Raw genomic sequence first — 27,469 nt, forward strand, 5'->3', positions numbered from 1 at the left:
AAAGAGAAACAAGGATTGATTTTAAAAAAGAATGCCCTCTATATGAATTCTCAATGTTAAGCAACATTCCTGTCTGCTTAATATGTCAAAAAGATAAAAGGAATGATTTTAAATTCTTTTCTTTTCTGAACACTAGATTGTTACTAGATGATTAAGTCAAAAGAAGCTGGATTGATTGTTTAAATTTAGCTTCAGGTAAAGTGTGACCACAGTGAAGTGGCAGACTGAGATGGAGGTACCAAGTCCAAACGGAACACATCGAGGGTAGAGGATCATCTTAGCCTTCGTAGGTTGGACAGCCTCTGAAAGTCCTTAGATGACTTCTCTACGTATTTTTGAAAATGTGAGATTAGGTATCAAAGATGAGAAGAAATTAACTCATTTCTATTTTTATCAGCACATATGATGTTTATAAAGGGATAGGGGGAGAGAGACTGTCCATTCATAAGGTAAGGGAGATATAAAGAGAGCACACATGTATTTATTTTTAATTCAGACAACCTGTTTTTTTGTACTGATTGGAATGATATTTTACAGAAGAAAAACCAAGGAACTAAAGACTTACAACCCCTGTTTCTGATATTTATCTCTCAAACTGCCCTTTGTTTATTTAGTATGTTCAATTACTCTTCAGTAATTGGGCACGAATTCAATAGCCATAAACTGCTTCCATTATTACGTACTTTGGATTGTGTAACAGGCACAGTGGCAGTCCTCTGTACTATTTTTATTTTTCATTTTATCCCAGGATCCTAAGAACTAGAACTACTAGAATCAGTTATTACTAATAAACCATCCATCAGATTTCTGACACTTGAGCTCCATCTGCTGGATAATTGCTGGCTCCTAGTGCTGCTTCATCCTGTGCCATGTTTTGTAGATCATGATGCCAGTGGTACCACGAATCTGTTTCTACAGGTTCTCTTGCCCGTCATCCCTAAGGAGAAATAGCTCTTTTGTCAGGGTCAGATTAGGTGGTTAGCAACTAAAATTGCATCCTAGTTGCAAGAATCTCTCCCATTTGTAATGGTTATCCAGTTATTTATGTACAAAGAAACATTTATATAAAATACTTTAAGAAAAGAGGTTATTTCTCCTTTTCTTTAAAGAGAAAACCTTATTAAAGCAGAATCTGACATGAGGATCTTTGTTTCAAGAGATTCCATTCATTTATTTTAAGTAAAAGCTGTATCGTAGAGCTTTTGAAATACACAGTGAATGTTTTGATATAATATATATAATTTTACTTCAAGTATTTTAAAGATGACTTTTCTAAGGGGAAGACCCTGATAGGAATCTACATGTACTAATGTTTGTTGGGTTAAGTTATAGATAATGAAATGATATTTAGTATGTATAATTTTATTGAATTGTTGAAGCATATTTTTGCCTTTTCAGCAAACCATTCCGCAAGCTACTGCAGCAAAATATCCCCGGACCATTCACCCTGAAAGTAGTACCTCAGCTTCCAGATCTCTCGGAACCAGATCAACTCACACCCAGTCTCTCACAAGCCTTCAGTCCATAAAAGTGGTTGACTAAAATGAATATGTTCCTATTGAGGTCGTTTAATTCTTCTGGCTTTACTAAGAATTAGAAGTCTTTAGTTTTTAAAATTTCATATTCTTAGAACATCATGGATACATCATGTTCATTTCCTCGAAATTACAAGAGACTTTTTCAAGCTGTACCATCCTTTGTAACTGTATGTAGGATTATTTTAATGTGGTTTTTTATATAAGCAATTAAGTAAAACTTTTTTAAATTAAAAAAGAAACTAGCCTTAATTTTTTTAATAGGTTCAACCTGTGACCAATCATATCATCAAAGTATATAAATCCTGTTTTTGCAGTGTTATTTCCAAAAGGCTAAATCATTTCCAATGTTACCAAGTAAACTTTGAGAGAGAACTTTACTAAAAAAATTATTTAAACTAATAGAAAGTAAGGTATTTTTATTTGAAAATTAAAAAAATAAAAGCCCAGAGTAATATCACAAAGTTTTTTTGTGACTTTAATATATTAGTCCTCATTTTTCTGGGGCTCTAACAATTAAAAATAGGGGGGGAATAGCAATACCTATGAATAATTTTTAATGTTAAAGGGAAGAAATATTTTACTAGCACAATAACAGAGTTACAGAAACACCAAAAAGAAATTTCCTATTGGGACTTCCCAGGCCAGTGGTTAAGACTTCTTCCAATGCAGGGGGTGTGGGTTCGACCCCTGGTCGGGGAGCTAAGATCCCACATGCCTCATGGCCAAAAAACCAAAACAGAAAACAGAAGCAATATTGTAACAAATTCAATAAAGACTTTAAAAACGGTCCACATCAAAAAAAAATCTTTTTTTAAAAAAAAAAAAAGAAATTTCCTGTTAGAATGATCCTATTTCAAATGTTCTTTCTTACCTTTTTGAAACTCTATAGCATTGAAATTTTTTTTTGCTCTGAACATCCAAACATTGTCCTGTGATGGTACAGGCCTGGACAATTCAGCAAACCTTCACTGGATTTCCCAGTGAAGTCAATATGTCTTGGGTTTAACTTTGAAACAAATTAAAAAATTTAAAAACTGAAAAAAAAAGAAAAGTGGATTCTGAGGAACTTGTGAACAGCCTCAGTTTCTATATCTTTAACAGAAGTGGATGGTTTCAGCCTCTTTCAGTCTGAACATGACCTAGCCCTGTGCTCTAACTTTACTATTGGAAATAGTTTTTCTATTGCCTCATGTTGTAATAGGACATGAGAGAATCAATGTGAGACTGGCAAATATCCCATTTTCTTAAGGACACACCAAGGCTTTTTTGAACTATACAAGTATCTGGCTGTGCCTTAAAGAGCATTAGATCCTTCTTATGCAGCGCTTCTTTTGGGTTGTGGCCAGCTACCACTGGTGGCAGACAGCGCCTCTTGGGTTTCAATAAGCACAAGTCAGCAGCACCTCATCTCCTGCTGCCAGTACCATGGGCATGCTCCTCCCCAGAGCGTCCCTGTCCACTCAGAGAGTCGAGATACCGGCAGGCTCCACTCATATGCAGCCTGGAATTAACATCCCATTGGGGTAAACAGATCAATTCTTACTTTCTCCCCATATGAATTGTCCTGAGATGCACTAGTCCATTCTTGAGGTCAAATAATCAGTTGTTCCTGATACCAAGTGTTGGCCAATTTGGTAAATCATGCTGGTCTTGGCTCTCCCTCCTTCCCCATCTCACTTCCTTTTTCCTTCACTCCTGCTTCCTTGGATCTACACTCCTGAAAAAAGCAGTTGCTCATAAACTTTGGTCTTGGGCTCTGCTTTTTAAGGAACTTATATGACAACTAGGAATGGTGTTCAGTTAAGCGGCTTCCCTGGTGGCACAGTGGTTAAGAGTCCACCTGCCAATGCAGGGGACACGGGTTCGAGCTCTGGTGCGGGAAGATCCCACATGCCGCAGAGCAACTAAGCCCGTGCACCACAACTACTGAGCCTGGGCTCTAGAAGCCACCACAATGAGAAGCCCGCACACCACAACGAAGAGAATAGCCCCCGCTCGCCACAACTAGAGAAAGCCCGTGCGCAGCAACGAAGACCCAATGCAGCCAAAAATAAATAAAATAAATTTAAATCACAGATCAATAGGTTTTTTTAAAAAAAAAAATATTGTAAGCATCTTTTAAAGCTTTATCTAAACTCTGGAAATTGTATATTGTCTACAGCACGAAGTAATTAGTGTTAGCCTAATTCAACTTAAATTCAACAATTAAAACAAGCAGTAAGAGTATGTAGTCATATTTGCTTATTATTGCATAAAGAGGTTACCCAGATTTTGAAGCAAAGTCAGTGGAAACTGGCCATACTGAAGAACAGGTGGGGACAATGCTTTTCACTAAATACCTTTCTAAAAACTTTTTATAATCATGTGAACATATTACCTGTTTTAAAATTAAGCTTACCATTCACAATCAGCATGAGATGAAGATGTAGAACTATAAATTCATGATATAATAAATGGACTGACATTGCTCGTGATTTTATTTCTGGTCTTATAGACTTAGAGTCAGAATTTGATAATGGAGAGCCTTAAATTATAATGAACAGGTGCACATAAGCTGATAGAAATTGATACTTGATTTCATATTTCAGAACTTTCTCAGATTACAAAAATAATGTGTGGTTAATAGTTTAAAAAATATTGGAAAGTACCAAAAGTACAAAGATAATGAAAATCACCTGTAATTACATCACCAAGAGATTAAAAAACATTGGTGCATACACCTCTGGTCTTAAGTGATATATTACACATAGGTGTTATTTAAAGCCAACAGTAACTAAATTTCGAAAGCAAGTTTCTCTTATGAAATAGAAATAACCGTTAATCGTTTCAATACTATGGATATGAGCTTAGGCATTTCACAGGCATTCTCCCTTCATCATCACCTCAGTATTATAGAGGAGATAGACCTCTCCCCAATCCTATAGAGAAGGAAACTAAAGATCTGAGAACTTGAATGTTAGCATGCCCAAAGGGTCACAGCTAATAAATGGCAAAACCATGATTCAAAACCATGTCTGTCTATTCTAAAACCCTGGGTTTTTTCATTTACCATAATGTTCCCACCATCATAATTTTTTAAAACATGATATACAAAATCCTAGGTTATTCTATCACTAGATATGTTATCACATATTATGTTGCATCAAATGACAGAAATGGGAACATCATATACAACTTGCCTTAAGCAAAACCAAAAAAATTGACTTTTCAGTGGTTGGAAAGTGTAATACCATTTTTTCATCTGTTAGAGAATCCTGTCACTGCCATCTTCACAGTTGAAGGGAAAATCAATACTACTGTTGGAAGAACTTTATGCCATTTGAAGAACTGAATTTAAGAGGACTGAATACTGAATGGAAAATCATTTAAATACCATTTCTTTAGGCATTTATGAAACTGCACATTTCTTGGGCCTTGAGTCAGTTTCACTTTTAAACTGACGAATCTTTTCTGGAAAAAATGAGATAACATGATTAATAGCTAACATTTATTAAGTACTTGGCTACATGTCAGGCACCATTAATCCCACAACAGCCCTTTAACACAGACACTTTCCTAGTTAATAACTGAGAATGCCGGCAGAGCGAGTTCTGTACAGAACTTGCTCAAAATCACAGCCCATTATTTGTTGGAGTTCAGCTATAAGCTCACACAGTCTCGCTCCGGAGTACATGCTCTCACCCACTGCAGTGGGCTGCCTCTCAGTCTTCCCTGAGAGTTCTTGTGGACACTCTTTGATAGAAGTGAGTAAGTTCAAAGTTGAGGGAACAAACCCAGAGCTAGGAGGATAATGTCATGGAAGGCAGGCATAATCCATGCACTATTCCTCGTACCCACCACTGCTTGAAACTGAATATCGGATCCCTGATCTGATGTGCACTTATGTTCTCAGTTTCAGGTAAAACTACACCAGTGAAAATAATGGTGATAAGTTTCCAAAGCATCTTCCCTGGCAGTATGGTCTTTGGCAGAGTGATTTTTAGCAGTAATCCCAGCTGGCAAAGTAATTGCCTGTCTGCTCTTTTCTCTCAGCACAGAAATAACTTTTTCAAACATACTAACTTGCAGAGTTCCCAAGAGGAACAGGCATGTTGAGCAAGACAATTCTCAGTTGTAGAGCACTGTCCTACAAGATGGTTTAGCACTCCTGCTCCCATCCTCCCACCCGCACTCCTCCCACACACGCACACACACAAAAGTGCTCCTACACTTTTCAAATGCCCAGCAGGGGAATGACACTGAGAACCACCAGGCTAACAACGGGACCAGGGCTGATTAAGTCACCATAGGAGAAGCTGCATATTCTGACACCAAGCTGGAACTGCTGTGGCTCAGCGGAGCACTTTTGCCGACCATCCCCTACCATTTTAAGAGAGCGGAAGTTCCCATCTGTTGAAAACGGTAACTCACCAGCTAGTTCTGAGAAGCCCGCGCACACCAGCTCTTCGTACAGGTGCTTGACCGGCGTGGCCTGTGTCACCAGGGCCCCGTGCAGCCAGATGAGCAGAGCCCCGTGGCCGTGTTCATGGAAGCTCTCCTCCCCCGTGGCAAGCACAAAGGGCAGACGCTGACTCCTCCTTACTGTGAACTCAGTTCTAACGCAAGTTCCATATGACTGTGGTTGCGTGTTCATTCCTCCCCTGGCAGCTGTGAGATAAGAAGCCCAGTGGATGAAAGCCCTTCCAGTCACCTCACTGGTACTTCTAGGGGGACCAGAGTTTGGAGTCTCTCAGCACTTGCCACGCACCTGCTGTGCTTAACACAGACGAAAGCTGAAGATGAGAGAGGGGAGGGACAATCTTAAAGAGATGTGGAGCTTTTCTTCAACGTTCAGGTGGCACTGCTAGAGGCTAGCACTTCTCAAACTTAACATGCGCAATCCACCTGAGGGTCTTGTTAGAGTGAAGATGCTGGTTCAGCCAGTCTGGGTTGAGGATCTGCAGGTGAGTAAGCTCCCAGGTCCTGCTGCTGCTGCCGCCCGTGAACCACACCCTAAGCAGCCAGCATGCACCCACCTGCTGGTCCAGCTTCCAGGAAACTCCTCTGGTGGAAGTCTGCAACCCCTGGCCAGGCCAGGGCTCTTCACGGGGCAGATCTCACTAGACGCCTAACCCCTGAGAGGTGTTGGGGGAAGTGCTGGGATACGGAGATGGGAACCGTGGTCACTCGCGGCTGGAGGTCACAGTTACAAACCCGTGCCAGGTTCCTAGCTCTGCCAGATGCCGAGATGAGGAGGGCCTGAGCTATGGGGAGGAAATCCGCTGCACAGACTGTTAGAGGGGCAGGCGTTTCAGGGAGAACAAACTATATGCATGAAGAATGTACTCCTAGGGACTTCCCTCGTGGTCCAGTGGTTAAGACTCTGCGCTCCCAGTGCAGGGGGCCTAGGTTCGATCCCTGGTCAGGGAACTAGATCCCACAAGCTGCAACTAAAGAGCCCACATGCCACAACTAAATAGCCTGCACTCGGCCACTGAGATCCCGCACACAGCAACAAAGACCCGGAGCAGCCGAATTAAAAAAAAAAAAAAAAAAAAGTACTCCTAGGTGAATCCAGTTCCTTTCTTAAATCTTGCCACTACCAGACTAATTTTTCTTAATTACCATTATCAATGTGTCATTCTTTTGCTCAAAAGCCCACCAACTCCATTGTGCCAGTAGCATAACCCAGGGTTACAATGTAATTGGATTGTGAATGTTACTATTATCATGCCAACTAGATTATCAATTCCATCAAACATGCACCATGGCTTACAGAGCTGATGTATCTTCCCCTGGCACAGCTAAACACACTCTAGGCCTCCATAATATGTGAATGAAACACATCAAAACTCCCCTTATCCTGATGGCAAGTACTCTGAAAGCACACTACGTTTCCAAATCAATTTTTTAGGTCAAGAGAAATTTCCAGAAGGCAACTCCATTTTCCTAAAGACTTCACAGAACACTGTGTGCCTAATTAGCAACAAGGAGAAATCTTAACAATACAAAAGAAATCTTTTTAGAAACTGTAGTCAATATTCAACATTTTCAGTGCATTATCTTCCATTTTTTTCACGTGAAAATGTATCCTTAGAATTAGCAATAAAAGTGTCATAATTTACTTGTGTGTGGTATAAGTAGCATGTGCCCATGGGCTGTGGTTCTGCTATCCCCGATCCCAGGCAATCAATAATGCGATCACCCCCTGAGCATGGGACTCGTTCACATCTCATGACAGCCATGTAAGGACAGTGCTCTGAATAAAAAGTTTTGCCAAGAAAAGTCTTCGCTTCTTTGTTTTTAAAGCTAATTAGTTGATAATGCAGACGAGCCTTCTGTATTTCCTAGGTTTGGGTCAAATCATAAAAAAGCAGAGCTAAGGACTCCGACCTCACTAATTCCGGCAGCTGGAGTCGGGCTGAAATGATTCCATGGCTTGGAATCCTCTAACCCAGAGAGCCATGGGTCTCTACCCCACACGTCTCTCATGGCACACCTGGTCTCACCAAGGCCATGACCTACAAGAACCCCTTGCCCCAGGCCTGGTTTAAGGGATTCCTTCCTGGTGTGGAAGCCCTGAACAGTAAGCCTCTTGTTAGGGAATGAGTCAGTTCACCCCAGGATGATCTCAAGGAACTCCAGAAATCAGGTGGCTTCCCAGTGACAAGCCAACTGTTAAATCCTTGCTTCCTTCGTGCCCAGTTCAGTTGGGAACTTTAATTTCCTTCTAGGCTAAATGCCACCTTTTCAATATGGCTCAATAAAAGTAATCATCCTTTGCAAACTTCAGTCTACTGCAGATTCCCATGAGTACTAGCAGTCTGCAAGGTTCCCAATCACCTCTGTGGTCCTAAGCTAACTGTCCCCACTCCTGGGCCCCTGCAGTCTGTTGCTTATCAAGAGCACTGGACACCCACTTGGAAGATGGGCACCAGTAAGGATGGCTCTTCCTAATACCGAATGCCTCCTGCCCACATCTCCTGGGCCATGCTGACCTGACCACTGCTCCTCGATGGCTCTGATCGGGGCGTCTGTAAAGTTCCACAAATGGGCCAGCCTCTGCCACTCGTTGGCCTTCTGCTGACGGTAAGCCAGGTGGCAGCGGAGACTGCAAATGTGCCTGGTCTCCTGACTGTGATCTTGCTTGAACGTCAGAGTAAAGCTGGTTGATGGGTCCTAGATGTTCTCACCATGCTCCTAGATTGAAGGTAATTGTATCAGATGATTTCAGACATTTTCTGCTGATTGCCTTATTTCAGAGTATATACGTATATATTTTTTCAGATGTAACCCACAGAATGGTAACTGAGACTATGTTTTCAATATTAACTATAACTGGATCATTTTTTTGTCATCCAAGATAGAGACAAATGTCTGAAATAGAAAGCTGGAGTCTGGACTTCCCTGGTGGTGCAGTGGTTAAGAATCTGCCTGCCAATGCAGGGGACACGGGTTCGAGCCCTGGTCTGGGAAGATCCCACATGCCACGGAGCAACTAAGCCCGTGCACTACAACTACTGAGCCCACGTGCCTAGAGCTTGTGCTCCACGACAAGAAGCCACCACAATGAGAAGTCCGCAACCGCAACAAAGAGTAGCCCCCGCTCGCCCGCAACTAGAGAAAGCCCCTGCACAGCAATGAAGATCCAATGCAGCCAATTAATTAATTAATTAATTAAAAAAAAAAAGAAAGCTGGAGTCTGTCTGACACAGGAAATGTGAGGGATTTTGCCATGCTGTATCACCTGCCTCTATCCCAGCCTGCTTACCACCCCAAAAGAAAACAGAGGGGGTATGTTGACTACAGAAATGTCACAACAACAAATGCATCTTTAAAGGCGTTACTTTCAACCATATCCCTTTTTCTTCTTTGGGGTGTTTGATTTTCTCACATCAAAGTTTCAGTGGGGCCCAGATTGGATGTATTCTTGATAAGACCCCATAGCTGATCCCTCCATGCATCCTGCTCTCTGGTGACTGGGAGGAGAGCAAATGAGCATCCTAACTCTGGGGGCCGAGCAGTGGAGAACACAGGCTCCATATCATTTTGTATTACAGCCCTGCAGCCAGGCTCAGCCCAGTAGCACCGTGCCTGGATTGATTCTTGTTTTCTGATTTGTCAAAGATTCCTTTTGTCCCTTTTTAAGAATCCACCCAAAAAACTCACAAAAAACAAAAAAGAATCCACCAGAGTCCTATAGAATCCAACCAAAACAACTGAGAAAATCTCAAAGTGAAAGCAGGGGTCATGGTTTCCTATGGCTGCCCTTGTCATACACATGCCAGCAGGGCTCCAGACAAGCCACCCTCTGGACAGTGGGAATAAGGGACACACAGGACACAGAGCCCACCAAGAGGTTTGGGACTTCTTATCTATTCTCCTTTCCTCTTTTACAGATAGTGAATTTTTTCTTTATCTTTCATTTAAATAAAAGTGAGTCAGTGAAAGGTACTCTGAACAGCCATACAGGAGTCAATGCTGGGGCAGGAAGTGGACTAAAGGGATACGGGGACCTGGTTTTGGAACCCTGTGAGAAGAACGTGGCGAGGCTGGTGCCCCAGCCACCAGCAGGGACCGGCCTGCACCCTCACAGCATCAGTGACCTCCTCCGGAAGGTCTACAGACTCCTGGGAAACTTGGCCAAGGAGAACAGCAAGACCGTTCTCCGATATCTGGACTTTGTGAACAGAAGTTGGAATAGGAGTGGGAGGAGTTCATTTCCCATAATTTTTTCAGGGTCTTCTTCACCCCAGCCTTGCTCTACTCCCACAGTGCCTGGCCCCCAGGAAATCCTCAAAGAGGTAAAGCCGAGGGTGGGAGATCCAGAAACTTAGGAGCTGTGGGCACTGCCCTTTTTCCTTTTCTCCTCGTTCCATCTCCTGAAAATGTTAAATCCAAGGAGATTAAAACCCCAAACACCACCAGTTAAAGGGAAGAATACAAAATGCCTCTGCTTTCAACTCCGCATTACAGCATTTTTATTTCTTTGAGAAACATGCCTGCTTTGTGCGTTCCAGGATTGGCCTGGGCAGTTCTTCAGGCTTCCACAGAAAGGGCCAGGGATTTGGAAAGCCCAGGTCTTTTTCAACAGTCAGTGGAAGCATTAATAACTTGTCTGCAAAGCACTGAACTATTTGCAGGAATAACATAAGCCAGAACTGGAGGAAATTAAAATAGCATAAGCCACGATTTTAGGAAGCTCCCATTTACCTCTGAACCATTGAATTTATTTTTTTAATATAAATTTATTTATTTTATTATTTATTTATTTATTTATTTTGGCTGCCTTGGGTCTCTTGTTGCTGCGCACGGGCTTTCTCTAGTTGCAGTGAGCAGGGGCTACTCTTCGTTGTGGTGCACGGGCTTCTCATTGCGGTGGCTTCTCTTGTTGCGGAGCACGGGCTCTAGGCACGCGTGCTTCAGTAGTTGTGGCACATGGGCTCAGTAGTTGTGGCTTGCGGGCTCTAGAGCGCAGGCTCAGTAATTGTGGCTCACGGGCTTAGTTGCTCTGAGGCATGTGGGATCTTCCCGGACCAGGGCTCAAACCCTTGTCCCCTGCATTGGCAGGCAGATTCTTTACCGCTGCGCTACCAAGGAAGCCCTGAACCATTGAATTTAATGATGGATGATTAGGTGGTCAGGTAGATGGGTAAATGGATATGAGAGGGGAAATTCCAATCATCTTTTTAATCTTTTCATTAGGAACCATTTTATATTAGGCCAGGATATAAACGTGTTTAATAACAAAGGGAATTTTAAATAATAAATAACAATAAATATATTTGGTTAAAAAAAATTTTTAAGGCTATATATTAAAAAAACAAGTCTTCTTCCCACTCCAGACCTCAGGGTCCCAGTTGTCACCAGGGTTAACAAATCTTAGCATTTCTGGGGGTCTGCTTCAGCTATATGTATGCATTATTTATGATTTTCAAAGTTCATCCAACTCTCACATCTTAAGATTTGTTAGGAAAGAGGGCTTATTCATCTGGTGGAAAAATAATTTATTCTCATCTAGGAAAAAGAATCTAAAAATGCTAAGAGGAATTAAAAATAGAACCAATGAATATTCCTATTTTTAAAGAAAACGTGAAAACAAAGACGGAACTTGGGAAAGTCATCCTCAATAAAATACAGTGATGATCTAAGAAAACGAGAATGAGGCTAGGACAAAGAGGAAGAGGAAAAAGAAGAGAGACTAGAAATAAGAGGAGGAAGGAGAGCGATTAAACAGAATTCTAATTGTCAAATGTTATTTTGTTTTGTTTTGCCCTACAGGCAAATAAGAAAAGTCGGGGGAGGATAGTGTGGCCTTTAAACTGATGCCCGTATACCAGGACTACTGAGCCAATTAAACAGTACTGTGATCAAGGAGGCAAATCAATGCCCCTTAAGGATTTAAGGGACATTTCTCAGGATTGGCAAATTAGAAAACAGTCCGGGCTTAAGGTTCCTCGGGGGTAGACATGTGAGGGACTAGGACCTAAATTCTGGCTCCAGCCTATTGGACCAGAGTGGACATTCAGTCTAGGATGGCGGCAGAGGGTGGTGTCTGGTGATGAAATTCCTGCCCGAGGGCATAGACTTGAATCTTGGAGGGAAGGGCATTCTACTGAGAAGCTGCGTGAGTGGCAGCTATCAGAGGGAGTACTGATGAAAGAAGACAGAAGGAATTTCTTGGAGACAAGTTTTTGTATTCTCAAGATGAATAAGGTTTTCGTGACCATCGCAGAATACTTGAGTGCTGGGTAGCTGGCACAGCGGTACGTGGAAAACTGCAAAACCCTAAATATGAACTTCCTTACCACTCAGTAGAATGCGAGTCTGGGAGCTTCCAGAAGGGACCATAGCCAGAGACTCCGTGACAGCAGGCACAGCCAGCAGCCAACCACCCGGGGCATGCATGCCAGGCTCCTTAGAGCCAACGTGGACTGGCCTGCTTGGCCCAACTGAGCTCTGCACACTTCAGTTGCAACCACTGGTGCTGACAAAGGATGGAGGGGAAGAGAGGCAGCTGTCCACGCCGCAAATTGGACAGCACAGGACAGAAGGGACAGCTATAACACACTAACCAGGGCCCTGCCCACTAGAGCAGAAAAAAGAATTACACAGACCCCACCCTGCCCTGTAAGAAGAGGGGGCTGCAGAAGAGGCCCTCACTGAGCTGAATTCGGCCCTCCTTACCTCTCTCCAGGCGTAGCACCTCTTGGCTTTAATGAGCGTGTCCACGAGGAGGCTGCAGTTGCTCCTGGCGGCCACAGCCAGGGCAGCCTTCCCTTGCTAAAAGCCAAAAATCAAAGAGTCAGGCAATGCGGCCTACTGGTTAGGAGCTCTAGCTTTGGAACAAGGGGGCCTGGATTCAAATCTTGATCCTACTGCTTCCTTGCAGGGCAAATTTGGGCCAGTCCTCAGCTTCCCTAGGTCTCCATAACTACCCCTCTGTGTAGTGGTGAGGGGCAAGTGTGATAACTCGTATAGGGTCCTTAGGACTGTGTGTGGCACAGTCTAGGGCTGTGTGTGGTAATCGTCTAAGAGATGCTAGATATTGATAGTGTCAGGTGCTGTGTCAATGGGGCAGGGGGAAGGATTTGGGCTAAGGGACCCAACATCAACAGGTAACGTTCTACACTTGCTCTATCAATGAGAACCCAAGCATTTCTCCAAGACCCGCAGGGTCTCCCTGGCTCACTGCACTGTGAAGTCCTCAGCAAATAACATAATCATACGTTTTTCTCCTCCAAAGTCTGACCCCACCTGTGGCAGAGGCTTTAGTCAGTGTCCCATGCCCCACCCACCACAAATAGCCTTTTTCTTCTAAAAGAGACCTCCTGATTTTAGCTGGCAACTTGGCCACCCCGAACATTTCCTGGTCTCCCTTACCCTTGGGTATGTGAACTAAGTTCTGGCCAATGGTATGTAAATGGAAGCAGCACATGCAACTTCTGGGAAGTTTCTTTGAAAGAAACTTCAAAGTTTCCTCCTCCCCCAGTGGAATGCTTGCATGATGGTAGGAGCCTGAACAGCCACTTTAGATCAAGAAGTGAAAGCCATGTGTTGAGGAGGGCAGAGTAATAAAACAGAAAAGGGATGGATCTTATTCAGAATACAATCAATAATGGTAACCCTACATAATACAGAATTCAGCTCACTGGACTCCTATCCAGAATTTTTTCCTATTATATCATACCACTTCTAACCAAAGATGAGGGGTTGGGGTTGGAATCTTAACCAAATGGAATGAGCAATAAAGGCTGTTCTAGACATAATTTGGGGCATGAATGGCCTGGCGCCCATATGGTACCTTATACAAATTACAAATGACATACCTTGGTCAAGATGGATATAGTTCAAAGCTACAGCACACAGCTTTGCAAGCAGTGTCCCCTAGATTTTATGCAGTGCACAAGCTATACATCTACACTTCTTTCCCAAGCAAAAGATGGTGATTCTCATTTGTTTTCCAGATGACCCATGAAAAATCTGTTCAGGGATCCTGAAGATAATTTAAATGAATGGTCAGAAGTAACCTCGGAAGAAGTTCCAACCTCAGAAACCCATGTTTCTATGCTTAGAGATGCAGAAACTTATCCTGATAATTCTCTCACACGGCTGAGTATTTGTGAAATGCAACTGCCACCAATTCAAATGATTTGTCTGCTACTCCAGGAACTGAGACCCAGGTGAGCCTGAAAATTAGAGCTGAAAGTAATCAGCATCTAATCAAAAGAGACAGTAATGAAATTAGGAAGAACTGCATTTTGCAGGCATTTAGCAAGCCTCTAATTGTATGCTATCTAAATTCTGGCTTGTAAAGCCATCTGAATCACCATAATTAGCCTATTTTGGGAAGGCAGCATTCTGGGAGCCAGAGGTTTCAAGCTCATAGGAAAATCTTCACAGGGAGTATAGCTGGAGTAGAAATCCAAATACTTGTGCTGTTGAGGGTGGGTGGCCCTCGGAGAGCTTTGTGACGCCACAGGCTGAGAGGACAGGGAAAGTCAGCTTTATACCAAAACTTGGCTCCTTTTCTTCTATCCAGAGCAGACCTTAATTCAGTCTTAGAAACAGTCACTTATCTTTGGTAAAAATTGTGGGAACAGGCAGAAAAGATAGCTTTTATTCATTAATTACATATGTCCTGGGTGCCAGCTAGGCACCAGACGCGATGAGAAAAGAGGGAAGAGGAGAAAGGAAATCTGGGAAATCAGACTGGGAGGCCCAGGAAACTGTGGCTTTTGTTCTGAAAACAGAATCAAGCTGCAGCACAGACGTGTTCACTGGAATATCCAGTCCACTTGCAATGGGGGCCCAACATAAGTTCCCTGCCCAATGCTATAGATTCTCTACTCACCAGACGGCCCTGGAGGTGTTAATGTTATTGACAAAGTAGAATAAAAGAAAGCAGGAGAAGCTATTAACATTTAGCTACAAATGTTAAATGTTAATACTAACGCTAAACGTTAACAGAAGTTAATGAGCCACTAATGGTGGAATTCCACCCAAGTGATAGAAATATGGGTGATTGTGTTTTCCTCCCCTATGCTTTTCTATGTTTTCCAAATTGTATTACTTTCATGATCAGAAAAAGAAAACTGACCGAGACAAGTAAAATAACATATCACTACTTCAGATCCCACAAACATGCAACGTGTGATTCTAGGGAGGACAGACGAGGGAGGACGCAGGCTTGCACTGGGAACAAGGGATGCACTGAGCTGATGACTAGCGAGGGCGAAGAGCAGCAAGGAAAAACTGCAACTTCTGGAAGTGCTGGGCAGCCAAGCAGCCAGTAGCCTTGGCTTTGAAGCTCAGCTCTGCCTCTTACAATGGCCCTGATGTCATCAAATCTTCTCTTATAAACCGGGATAATTTCGTCTGCCTCACAAAGGAGATGGGAGAATTGAGCTAAAATGTGAGTGAGTACCTAGCCTGGGGGGATAATTCTCTTCTTCTCTTATAAACTGGGATAATTTCGTCTGCCTCACAAAGGAGATGGGAGGATTGAGCTAAGATGTGAGTGAGTACCTAGCCAGGGGGGCCACACAGTGTCTTCTTCTACACCTTTCAGTAAAGCTGGAACCCCAACCCTGCCATGGCTGAGCCTGCGGAACTGCGTCACGTGAAAGAAACAAAGCTGTCTGTCTTTAAAAACACACCTACACAATGGCCTAAGGGTGCAAGCAACCCAAATGTCCATCCATGGATGAACAGATAAACAAAATGTGGCACATACATACAAGGGAATAGTATTCAGCCTTAAAAAGGAAGAAGATTCTAACACATGCTGCAACTTGGTTGAGCCTTGAGGACACAGTCCCAAAAGGGAAAATACTGTACCATTCCACCTAGATGAGGTACCCAGAGTAGTCAAATTCATAGAGACAGGAAGTGGAATGGGGCTGAGGGAGGAGGAAATGAATGTTGTTGTGCATAGAGTTTCAGTTTTGCAAGATGAACGAGTTCTGGAGATTGGTTGTATAACAAAGTGAATATTCTTAACACCACAGAAATGGACATTTAAAAATGGTTATGGGAATTCCCTGGCATTCCAGTGGTTAGGACTCCGAGCTTTCACTGCCAAGGGTCCAGGTTCAATCCCTGGTTGGGGAACTAAGATCCCGCAAGCCATGCAGCACAGCAAAAAAAAAAAAAAAAAAAAAGTACGAAATGAATAAATTAAATAAACAAAAAAAATGGTCAAGATGGTACATTTTATATTGTGTGCATTTTACAACAATTAAAAATTTTTAAATAAATTTAAAAAACAAGTTTAGACACATATAAATTTATTTATTGCAGTTCTAGTTATAATAGCAAAAGCTTAAGGACAACTTATATGCCCATCAGTTGAGAACTAAACAAATTATGATATACCCACACCACAGTCTATTATGTAGCTGTATAAAATAGAAGAAACTTTCCATGTACTTATATGGAATGATCTTTGCTTTATAGTGGTAAGGGAAAAAAGCTAAATGTAGCGCAATATGCATAGGTATCCACAGTTGTGTAACAAGGATGGAGGAATGGAATAAGAATATAATATATTTATGTTTGCTGTTATATGCATAAAGAAATTCTGGCAAGAACAGAAGAAACTTACAATAATGGGTATGTATGGCAAGGATAGTATGAGAGCCAGACAAATAGGGATGGGGTAGATGGGAAATTTTTACTGTAAAACTTTTACTAATTTTTAAATTCTTGAACCATGTGAATCTATCATCTTTTCAAAAAACTAATAAATAATTTGAATTTTTAAAATGTATATTTTACTGTTGAGAGTAAAAATTCTTACCAACTTATCTCAGTTAAAATTGGGATGTTACTATCAAGATACAAGGTCTCTCCAATTTGTGTCCATTTCACAAAGGATGTGGTAATACCACCTCTCAAGGCTTACAGCCGACAGGGAGGACTCAGCAACCAGCTCAGCTAAACAGAGTGAAGCCCATGAACTCACCTTGTCAACAACCTTTAGGTCACCGCCCGCCTTCCGCAGGGTTTCCGCCAGTTCCACATTTCCAAGATCAGCAGCTACATGCAAAGGAGTTTGCGGCCTCTGACATGAGAAAGTTCAAAAATGTAATCCAAGCATGTTAAGGAGAGAAAAAACTTGCATAGTAAAAAGACAAAGAGAAAGCACAGGTGTCCTACACAGGAATAAGGGAAAATAGATAAGGTCACATATTTTTAAACAGGTACAGGAGACATTCATTGCAGTGTTATTTATAACAATGAAAAATTGAAAGGAAGTTACATGTTTAATAAGGAAACTCATGAGATAAATTATGGTATATCCACATATTGGAATAGTAGGCAACCGTCACACATGATTTTTAAAAATGATTTCAATATGGGATACCTAGAGTAGTCAAGTTCATAGAGACAAAGTGAAATGGTGGTTTCCAGGAGAAGGGGGAGGAGGAAATGAGGAGTTACTGTTCAATGAGTGTGGAGTTCCAGTCTGGGAAGATAAAGCTCTGGAGATGGATGGTGTGAGAGTTATGCACATTGTCAGTGTACTTAATGCCACGGAATTGTACACTTATATGGTTACAATGGTAAATTTTATGTTATGTTTATTTTGCCACAATAAAAAATAATTTCAGAGATTTTTAAAAATGAAAAATGCTTATGATACAACATTAAAAACCTTAGGAAATAACACTATCTAGCTGAGCTCAATTTATAGAAAAAAATAGAGGGAAAGAAGGAAATGCATTGGTGATGTTAAGAATAATAATGTCTAGACAGAGGGATTAGAGCTTATTTTTATTGGCTTCTCGATGCTTTTCTCTATTTTGTAAGTTTCCTACATTATAGTGTATAAAGGAGTGCAAGACTTCTAATTTCTTTCTTGAATAACCACTTTCCCATGAAGAGGATAAGAATGCTTCAGAGAAATATATGAAATCACAAGAAAATCACCCATCTTAACCTCCCACTGAAAGGAATGCTGATGTGAAGACAATTCTAAAATTTTAGCACAGAAAGGAACATTGGTTATAATCTAGCCCAACTCCTAAACCAGAGAGAGGAAGCAACTTCCAAAGGGTCACACAGCTGGGCAGTAGCATCTAGCCCAGGACTCTTGCTACTAGAGCATACGGCCAACATGCTTGGGATGTTAACATAATTAATATCAACAAGCATTTACTAAAGACCCACTTTTAGGTGGCAGTGTGCCCCTCTGGGGGCTCACTATCCACGACATCGAACTTACACTGACAGACCTATCAAAAATCTACACCAACATGGAACAGAGACACGAGTGTCATACATCAAATACCCATAAAATCCCCCTGTGGCAAAACTGCTAGAAGTCTAGAAGGCAGGAAATGCACCAAAATGTTAACAGAGTTCTCTTTCTTTGGGGGGATTATAAACAAATTGTAAGTTTTTAGCTTATTGCTGTTTTCTTACTTTTATACATTGTGTGTATTCCTGGTCTAACAAAAACCACAAATGATAAAGTCTAGTTCTATAATTGGGTGGCAGCCTAGCACGCCTCCTTCACTGGAGTGGATCTAGCCAATTCTGGTGAAGCCAGAATCACTTGTGTGTTCTGTCCATGTGTAGAGCAAAGACTCTGCCCATGAGGAAAGATGTGGGGCATTAACATAGTTGAATACGTATGTATGTTTAATAATAAGGGAGATTTTCTACCCCCCAACTTTTGGGATAGTAAAAGACCAGGGAGGAGGACGGTCTCTGGGGAAGGAAGGGACGGACGGGGAGTTAAGTCCCCATTCAGCTCAGGGCACCAGGGACCTCACAGGCTGGAGTTGGAGCAGACTGCAGAGATCTGAGTCAGTGCTCTGGTTTCACAGATGAGGAAGCCGAGGATGACACAGTGGGTTAGGACACGCATGCCCACCGCACGTGGCTGCTCCCTCACCTGGGAAGGGGCAGCCAGGAAGGAGGGAGGAGTCCAGAGCCTCAGCTGTCCTCAGGGCTCTGGCAAGGGCCCTCTCCCGAGAGTTTTCCTTCCCACTCCTGACCTCTGGAAGAGGGTAGGCCTTCCCAGAGCAGGCCCTGGCTCAGACAGCACCCACCCCCATCCTTTTAATTCTTCTACCTCAGCATTTCCATTTCCTGCCAGTGATGGATGCCTTTTATGCGGCATTTGATTCTGCTCCAGTGGTCTGAATTCATGGTGATTTTTTAAAAAATTCCAGGAGGTCTCTTTTGCCTTTGGGCAAAAAGAAGATACATTTACTGTCTATAATATAGAAACAAAGCTTTCTTTCTTGTGGAGAAGGGCTCCCTGCCAATTACAACATTTCACACTGGGGGAGTAGCTTTTGATTTAAATAGCCTCCGGCAATTTACCTCTGGGCTACTGTTTATCTATCAGAAGTACTGGGCCTGTTAAATGTGAACAGTTTAATAACGCACTGGCTGAATCCCAGTTGTGCGTTTGAAAAAGACAAAATATGTGTGTGCAAGTGGGAGTGGGGTTTACAGAAGCAAAAGGATAAAAAAATGAATGTGCATATTCTTCCCAGGAATCTTTAGAGCATCTTGAACTTGATCAAAACTACCCCTAAACACATACTGAGTTGAAACAAGAAAATAGACTCTCTAGGTTCTGATTTGCCTGGCTTACCTGATTTAAGATGTCAATATCATGCCGTGCACTTAATAAGCTGTTTACCACTGTTATATGGTTATTGATAACAGCTAAATGAAGAGGGGACTACTTAGGCCGCAGAAAGAAATGACATTTCAAATTCAAAAGATTCTGGCTTCATCAATGAGATCAAAAAGTGACTCATTTCATCAGACATTTCCTGATAATCTCCTGAATACTGGTACTGCCCAACGTGGTTGCAGGCCCTTAGTAAGTCTTCAGCAATCACTTCCATGCCAAGGCTGTATAGAAATCCTGCTCACCAGCAACCCACTTTCCCACTTCATTCATTCTAGAACTTGACACTGAGCACCTATTATGGGCCAGGCTCTTCAGGATGTTAGGGGTTCAGTGGTGAACATGGCCTATCCTCAGGAATCTTTCATCTAGTAGGGAAAGCAGATATTGATTTTTTTTTAAGTCACAAAATAAATGTACAGTTACAAATTGTGATAAGTGCCTTGAAGGAAAAGTGCACAGTGGTGAGAGAGCACATGTGGGTGTGGGCCGAGGGCCAAACTTTCTGGAAGTCAGAAAAGGCTTTCCTGAAGAATTGACATTTGAGCTCAAATATGAAGGCTAAGAAAATATTAAATAGCTTAACTGCAGGACTTGCCAGAGGCTTCAAAGAGCTAAAGTGCAGTGGGAATAGCCACAAGGAAGGAATAGCATTCACCTTCAGCCTTTCCTGAGTTGCTTTGATCTTGGGCTCTTTCTCCCTAGAGCACGTTGTGGGACTAATGCCCCACTCACCCAGGGGCACCGTCCGTGCTCAGCCCTCCCACCTATGTAGAGTCCAGCCATCGCGTATTCACTGGGCCCTTGCAGCCTGCTCCCCTTTCCTCCTCCTTTGGGGCTAAACTGCCTGTCTTCCAGCCATGCGCTCAGCCACCTCTGCCACGGGCTTCTTACCAGCCCTGCCAGGCTCAGTGCCCACCTCCACAGTCACACACACAAGCTCCTGCTGTCTTTGCTCCCACCCAGCTGCCACTGGCCCAGGAGGCTCGAGAGAAAACACATCTCCGGGGGTAGAAAAGGCAGATGCAAGGAGGAAAAAAGGCAAGGAGAACACAGGTAAGGTGTGAGAGAGCGAGGTGAGGGGCATTTAGTGGGGAGGAGAGGTGCAGGGGTACAGGTGTGAGAGAGCAGGGGCAGACGATGCAGTGAGACTGTGCGGACAACAGTAGTTGAGCTGAGAGGCAAAATGCGTGGGAAGAGGGAACACAGATGCTGCCAGGTGGGTGGTGAGGACGGCGTGCAGTGCTACTCAAGTGGAGTACATGATATTAATCAGCATCATTTATGCACATACAGCACATTCTCCTAATGGTGCCTACTACTCACTCACTCCCCCTACAGTCTATACTCTGTTTGAAACACCAGGCTAACAGCTTTTCATTCACAACCACCCTAGCAGTTAGGGCTTCTCTTCCCCACTTTATACACGAGGCACAGAGGTGAAATCACTTCCGTGAGGCATCGGAGCTAGGAAGGAGCAGAGACAGGATTTGAACCCAGATCTTCCTGACTCCAGCATCACACCAGGCTCCTTCCCAGGAAACAGGGGTTGACGGATGGAAGAGAAATGTAGTGAGTTAGCAAGGGATTCACCAGCACACAGAGGAGAAGGAAAGCAGAGGCAGGTGGAATGCTATGTCAGACTGTCCAAGGGTGAGCAAGGGAAGTGGGAGACAGATGGGGCAGAGGGGCAGCAGGAGGGGAAAGCTTTCTGTGCAGACCTCTTCTGCTCAGGGAGGACCTTCTCTCTAGAGGCGCTAAGGATGAAAAAAGAGAACCTATCCCTCGTCCCAGGGACGTAAGCAGTGCCCTTCCTGCTGGGACCATTGGCCTTGCTGGGGCCCAATTCCTCCTGAGAAACAGGAAGCATCCTTGGATGGACCAGGCAAGGTCAGAACCAATTCCCCTAATGCCATTCTCCAAAAACTACCAGTCATGGGTTAAATCACATCCCTCATCTCCAGTTAATACAATAAATAGTAATGGCTAAGCAATATCAGAGAAAAGAATATTCTCACAGGAGAAATGAAAGTAGAGTGAAAAATAGGGGAATGTTTCCCCATCTAATTCCAGCACAGAGGGCCTTTGTTAATTCTACCAAAGCCAATTCGAACTTCAGAAAACCTAAATCAATACAAATGACTGACTTTCAAAAGAAAAAGAAGATCGGTCAGTGAAGAGGGAAAACTGATCATTCTCCTTCCTATTAACAGCAGTTTCATCATTGTCCCAGAATGATAAATTTAATACAAGACTGGCATCTCTAGATACATGAGAAAATTTAACTGCAGCAAATGTAAATATTTAAAACACAAAGATTTCATTTTGTTCAGGAACTTCAATGACTTTCTAAAATTCATCCCTTGGATTGTTATTTCTTAAGATTAAGACTCGGTCTCCAAAAGAGGTCAGTCGGCCCTCCCAGGAAGAATTCCTCCTTTGTGATCACTTGTCTCCCCCTCCAGCCCTCCGTGCATCTCCAAGGAGCATCTCCCAGCACTCACAGAGCTGGGATCAAAGCCCATGTTATCATAATAGACTCACTTCCACCTTCTGGTGCAGATCAACGTTCTCACTGAGAAGAAAGCTGACAAGGGATGTGTGGCCGTTCCGGGTTGCTATCTGCAAAGCACTGATACTGAGATGCAGGAGACAGGTGGAGAGAGAAGGCAGGGAGGGATTCCCATTAGAATCTAGCATGCTTTCTGGTGTTCATTCCATGGTAATCAATTAATACAATAAAATAGTATGACTAGTTAAAAAAGAAAATTCAACGTGTTTCTGATCATTTGGGGCTGGGGGGGCTTTTGGTTGCTTCTAGGTATCTCCCATTTAAAAGAAACAGAGTCCTAGACAACACATGCCTCAGGCAAATATGAGCTAAAACCGCTTCCCTTCTCCAGGAAGTACGAAGTGGACTAGGGCCAAGCCTTCGCTCTATACACCCTGCAAACCCCCTCCTTGAGCCAAAAGAGCTGAACTTGGTATCGGCCCCAGAAGTGCATCCACCCTCTCCCGCCCTGACCACTTACTAGCAACTCTCTCCTTTGCAGGTACCACCTCAGAACTCAGCATGATTGCTGCCTATGTGCAGGTTCCCTCGCAGCCATTTCACTCAACTTCTTTAGCGTCTCTCCTTCACTTAGTGCCCAGGCTAGAGGGCAAACTACTTAGGTCAGGGCCTGCTCTTGATTATCCTGCCCTCCTCCAAAAGGCCTTGCAATAAGACAAGGTCAGTGAATAGTTATTGACTGATTACAGTTGGTCCCCCGAATTCACGGGTTCTGCATCTGCAAATTCAACCAACCATGCATCAGAAATATTCAAAAAGGACTTCCCTGGTGGCACAGTGGTTAAGAATCCGCCTGCCAATGCAGGGGACACGGGTTTGAGCCCTGGTCCGGGAAGATCCCACATGCCGCGGAGCAACTAAGCCCGTGCGCCACAACTACTGAGCCCGTGTGCCACAACTACTGAAGCCCGTGCGCCTAGAGCCTGTGTTCCGCAACAAGAGAAGCCACCGCAATGAGAAGCCCGCACACTGCAATGAAGAGCAGCCCCCGTTCACCGCAACTAGAGGAAGCCCGCGCACAGCAAGGAAGACCCAATGCAGCCAAAAATAAATAAATAAATAAATTTATTAAAAAAAAAAAATTCCAGAAAGTTCCAAAAAGCAAAACTTGAATTTGCTCATGTGCTGGCAACTATTTACATAACATTTACATTATATTTATAATTATTTACATAGAATTTACATTGTATTAGTTATTATAAGTAACCTAGAGATATGTAAAGTACATGGGAGGGGACTTCCCTGGTAGCGCAGTGGTTAAGAATCCGCCTGCCAGTGCAGGGGACACGGGTTCGAGCCCTGGTCCGGGGAGATCCCACATGCCGCGGAACAACTAAGCCCGTGCACCACAACTACTGAACCTGAGCTCTAGAGCCTGCAAGTCACAACTACTGAGCCCGTGAGCCACAACTACTGAAGCCCGCATACCTAGAGCCCATGCTCCACAGCAAGAGAAGCCACCGCAATGAGAAGCCTGCACACCACAATGAAGAGTAGCCCCCGCTCGCCGCAACTAGAGAAAGCCCGTGCACAGCAACGAAGTCAAAAACAATAAGTAAAAAATTTTTTTAAATAAAGTACATGGGAGGCTGTGCATAGCTTACACGCCAATACTATGCATTTTATTTAAGGGACTTGAGCATCCTCGGATTTTGGTATCCCAGGGAGGGGGTGTCCTATAATTCCAGGATTGCTGCAAAGTATTTTCAGGTCCTCAGAATAAGGAGGCTGTAGGTTAGTATGTTTTCCTAAAATGGCTGCATAAGTATGTCCCATCCAATCTGCTCTTCTGCAATGTGACCCTGCCACTCCCCACCAAGGAGTGGGGTTTATTTCTTCACCCCCTTGAATCTGGGTAGACCCTGTCACTGCTTTGGCCAATAGAATATGGCAGAAGTGACAGTGTGCTAGTTCCAAGTGTGACCCTTAACTGGCCTGGCAGCTTCTGCTCCCTACATCATGGAAGCCAGCTGCCATGCTATGAGAAGGCAATGCAGACGCCACACGTTGGTGCTCTTGTCAAGAGCCCCAGCTGATAGCCGACCTCAACTGCCAGGCATGTGAGTGAGCCACTGTGGACATCCACCTCAGGTAAGTCTGCAAACGACTGAAGTCCTGGCCGAAACTGACTGCAACCACATACCCGGCCCAATGTAAGAATCTCCCAGCTGAGCTCAGTCAACCCTCAGAGCCAGGAAAGATAACAGTGCATTGTTCTAAGCCACTGTGCTTTGGGTTGGTTTGTTATGAAGTAATAGATAAGTGGTATAAATACTCACAGGAATGATACACGCTCTGACCAACTGGAGTCTAGCTTGAGCTGATACTTAATGCCTATATGACCTTGCATAAATGGCCTCTCAAGGATGGGCCTCTATGTCTTCCTCTGTAAAAATGACATAACCACCTATATTATTAGTTTTCTATTGCTGCTAATAACACATTACCACAAACTTAGTGCCTTAAACAATACAAATGTATTATCTTACAGCTCTGGAGGTCAGAAGTCTGAAATGAGTCTCACTGGGTGAAAATAAAGGCCTTTCTGGAAGCTTTCAGGAGAATCCATTTCTTTACCTTTTTCAGTTTGTAGAAACCACGCACATTCCCTGGCTTGCAGCCCCCTTCCTCCACCTTCAAAGTCAGCAGTGGTATGCTGAGTCCTTCTCACGTTGCATCCCTCTGACCTCCCTGCCGGCCTCCTCCTTCCTTTTTAAAGGACCCTGGTGATTACATTAGGCTCACCTGGATAATCTCATTGTAAGGTCAGATGATGAGCAACCTTAATTCCATCTGCAAAGCAACCTTAATTCCCCTTTGTCATGTAACCTCACATACTCACAGGTTCCAAGGGTCATGATGTGGACATCTTTGGGGGCCGTTATTCTGCCTACCACACCATCCTACCTCTTTCTCTCAAACCAAAGCAACACTTGGAAAATAAATGAGCTAGTAAATGTGTACAAGAATCACAAGTATTATCTTATTCATTCCACAAAAAATTATTGAGCACTTATTACGTGTCAGCCCCCATGTTAGACCGTGGGGGCTATGACTAAACCGACAAGATCTCTGACGTTACATTCTGTAGGGGTGGACAATCAGTTGATTGGTAGATCAGTAGATCAGTAGATTTAGAACCCATTTATTAGATTCTAGACATTATTAGAAAAATAACATCAGTTAGTGACAATGAGAATGATACAATGAGAAGTAAAATAGCATGACTGGATGGTTACTTTCCAGTGACTGATCAAGAAAAGCTTCTTGGATAGGGTGACGTCTAGACTGAGATCAGAATGGTAGGAAGTGTCCCCCTAATGGAAAGATCTGACACAGAAACAGGCTTGTGAAGAGCCCAAAGCCAGGAACCCTATAGTGGGAAGAGCTGTAGGAGTCTGTGGCATTTCATCCATGAGGCACAACAGGCACAGTGTGTAGGGCCTACAGACTTTTTAAGAGCTTAAGAAATATTTGAAATCTTAAAAAAAAAGGTTGGGCTTCCCTGCTGGCTCAGTGGGTAAGAATCCGCCTGCCAATGCAGGGGACACGGGTTCGAGCCCTGGTCTGGGAAGATCCCACATGCCAGGGAGCAACTAAGCCCGTGCGCCACTACTACTGAGCCTGCTGCGCTCAAGAGCCCGCGAGCCACAACTACTGAGCCCGTGCACCACAACTACTGAAGCCCACGCGCCTAGAGCCCGTGCTCCGCAACAAGAGAAGCCACCGCAATGAGAAGCCCGCGCACCACAACGAAGAGCAGCCCCGGCCAGCGGCAACTAGAGAAAGCCCGCGCGCAGCAACGAAGACCCAACGTGGCCAAAAATAAATAAATAAAATAAAATAATTTTTTAAAAAAAGTCATGCCATTCTTTATTTAAAAAAAAAAAGTTGGTTCCAAGATACCAAAAGAAAAGCACAAAACTGAAGTGAATATTTAATCGACATGTTCATACTTCATTGATTGCTAAATGTAATCTTCATAAAGTATTCATTACACTGTAAACAATTTGTAGGTTAAATTTTTTCACCTCCCTCAAATTCTCAGGTCTGCACAGAGTTCTAAGAAATCAGAGTCAATCATAAATTAAGGTAGTTTATCGTATCCAAATGATTGTAAATGCACAAATAAAAAAGCCTTTAAAAAATAATTTACAGCAAAAGAAAAGAGGTATTTAATGTGGAATGCGGGGGCATTTAAAGTTATTTGATAAGATGTGAGGATAGGGCCTCCAGAAATATGGAATTCTTAGGGTCTACAGAAAGTCTTCACTGGACCCAGGGTAGCTAGGCAGCCTCTCCACCCAGCCCAAATGGAGGCGGTCTCCATAGGCAGCTAAAGCCACAATCTCTCCCCACTAACCTCCTCAGAAATGACTCCACCTTTACCCCCTCCCCTTAGCTGGGTGGGTGCAAAGCAAGCTCCTGGAGAACAAGACTAACTAATGTCAGCGGGTGAAGCATTTCCAAGATCAAACACAGTAATCACCCACAGATGTGAAAGCAAAATGAGTCTCACACAACCCTGGTGTGTATCCTTGCTTCTGGCTTCCTGCTTCTTGCTGCTTGTTTCCCCCGGGGCCTTTACTGGATTGGGCGGAGACAGGTGTGGACAGCAGTGGGGGGCTGAGGCTCTTGATCCAGGAAGTGTGCTAATGAACTCTGGGGAAAACCCAAGATAATGTAAAAGATGTAAAATTGACTTAGGACAATTTCCAGGCTGTCTGGATGAGGCCAAGGCCATAAGGATATGGACAACGTGGAGCCTACAGTCCTGGCAGGGTGGGGAGAATGCGAGCATGTGAAAGCCATTACAAAGCAAAACCTTCAGAGGGCCAAATAATTAAGTACAGAAGGGAGGGAGGCACAGAGCAACTGGGTGAGCCAAAAGAGTGATCCCAGGAGGATCTTGCTAATAAGGGAGGCCTTTCCAGGGAGGCTGCAGTCCGGGGGCAGAGGGGCACCTGGGCATGACAGAAAAACAGCACTGCTCTCCATATTCTGAATGTTTCCTGGGTCCTGTGAATTCTTAACTTTGGGCTCATTTATTGCATTAAAAACCTTGCAACGTCAGTGGGAATCACCTCACCCTACATATTCCACTCTCTCTTGCAATCTTGTTTATGTATATATAGTTTTATACAGTGAGGGACTTCCCTGGCAGTCCAGTGGTTAGGACTCGGTGCTTTCACTGCCATGGGCCTCGGTTCCATCCCTGGTCAG

General features: G+C 43.5%; 2 protein-coding genes across 10 annotated transcripts in view; one reads left to right on the plus strand and one right to left on the minus strand.

Moving 5' to 3' along the window:
- POC5 (POC5 centriolar protein) overlaps window positions 1-4,012 on the plus strand; it is a 37,958-nt gene extending 33,946 nt beyond the window's left edge. For all 9 annotated transcript variants that reach the window (XM_082457262.1, XM_082457265.1, XM_082457266.1 and 6 more), the window contains one exon: window positions 1,399-4,012. In XM_082457262.1, the coding sequence (XP_082313388.1) occupies window positions 1,399-1,542 (144 nt within the window). In that variant the 3' untranslated portion in view covers window positions 1,543-4,012. The remainder of the gene's footprint in view (window positions 1-1,398) is intronic.
- Window positions 4,013-4,113: 101 nt separating this feature from the next.
- ANKDD1B (ankyrin repeat and death domain containing 1B) overlaps window positions 4,114-27,469 on the minus strand; it is a 46,432-nt gene continuing 23,076 nt past the window's right edge. Inside the window, 8 exon segments of the mRNA XM_082453991.1 lie at window positions 4,114-4,988; window positions 5,949-6,266; window positions 8,381-8,696; window positions 8,700-8,717; window positions 12,705-12,800; window positions 16,984-17,082; window positions 19,633-19,722; window positions 22,207-22,312. Of these exon segments, the coding sequence (XP_082310117.1) occupies window positions 4,927-4,988; window positions 5,949-6,266; window positions 8,381-8,696; window positions 8,700-8,717; window positions 12,705-12,800; window positions 16,984-17,082; window positions 19,633-19,722; window positions 22,207-22,312 (1,105 nt within the window). The 3' untranslated portion in view covers window positions 4,114-4,926.

The sequence above is a fragment of the Balaenoptera physalus genome (assembly GCF_965194825.1).
Source record: "Balaenoptera physalus genome assembly, chromosome: 3".
Lineage (NCBI taxonomy): Eukaryota > Metazoa > Chordata > Mammalia > Artiodactyla > Balaenopteridae > Balaenoptera > Balaenoptera physalus.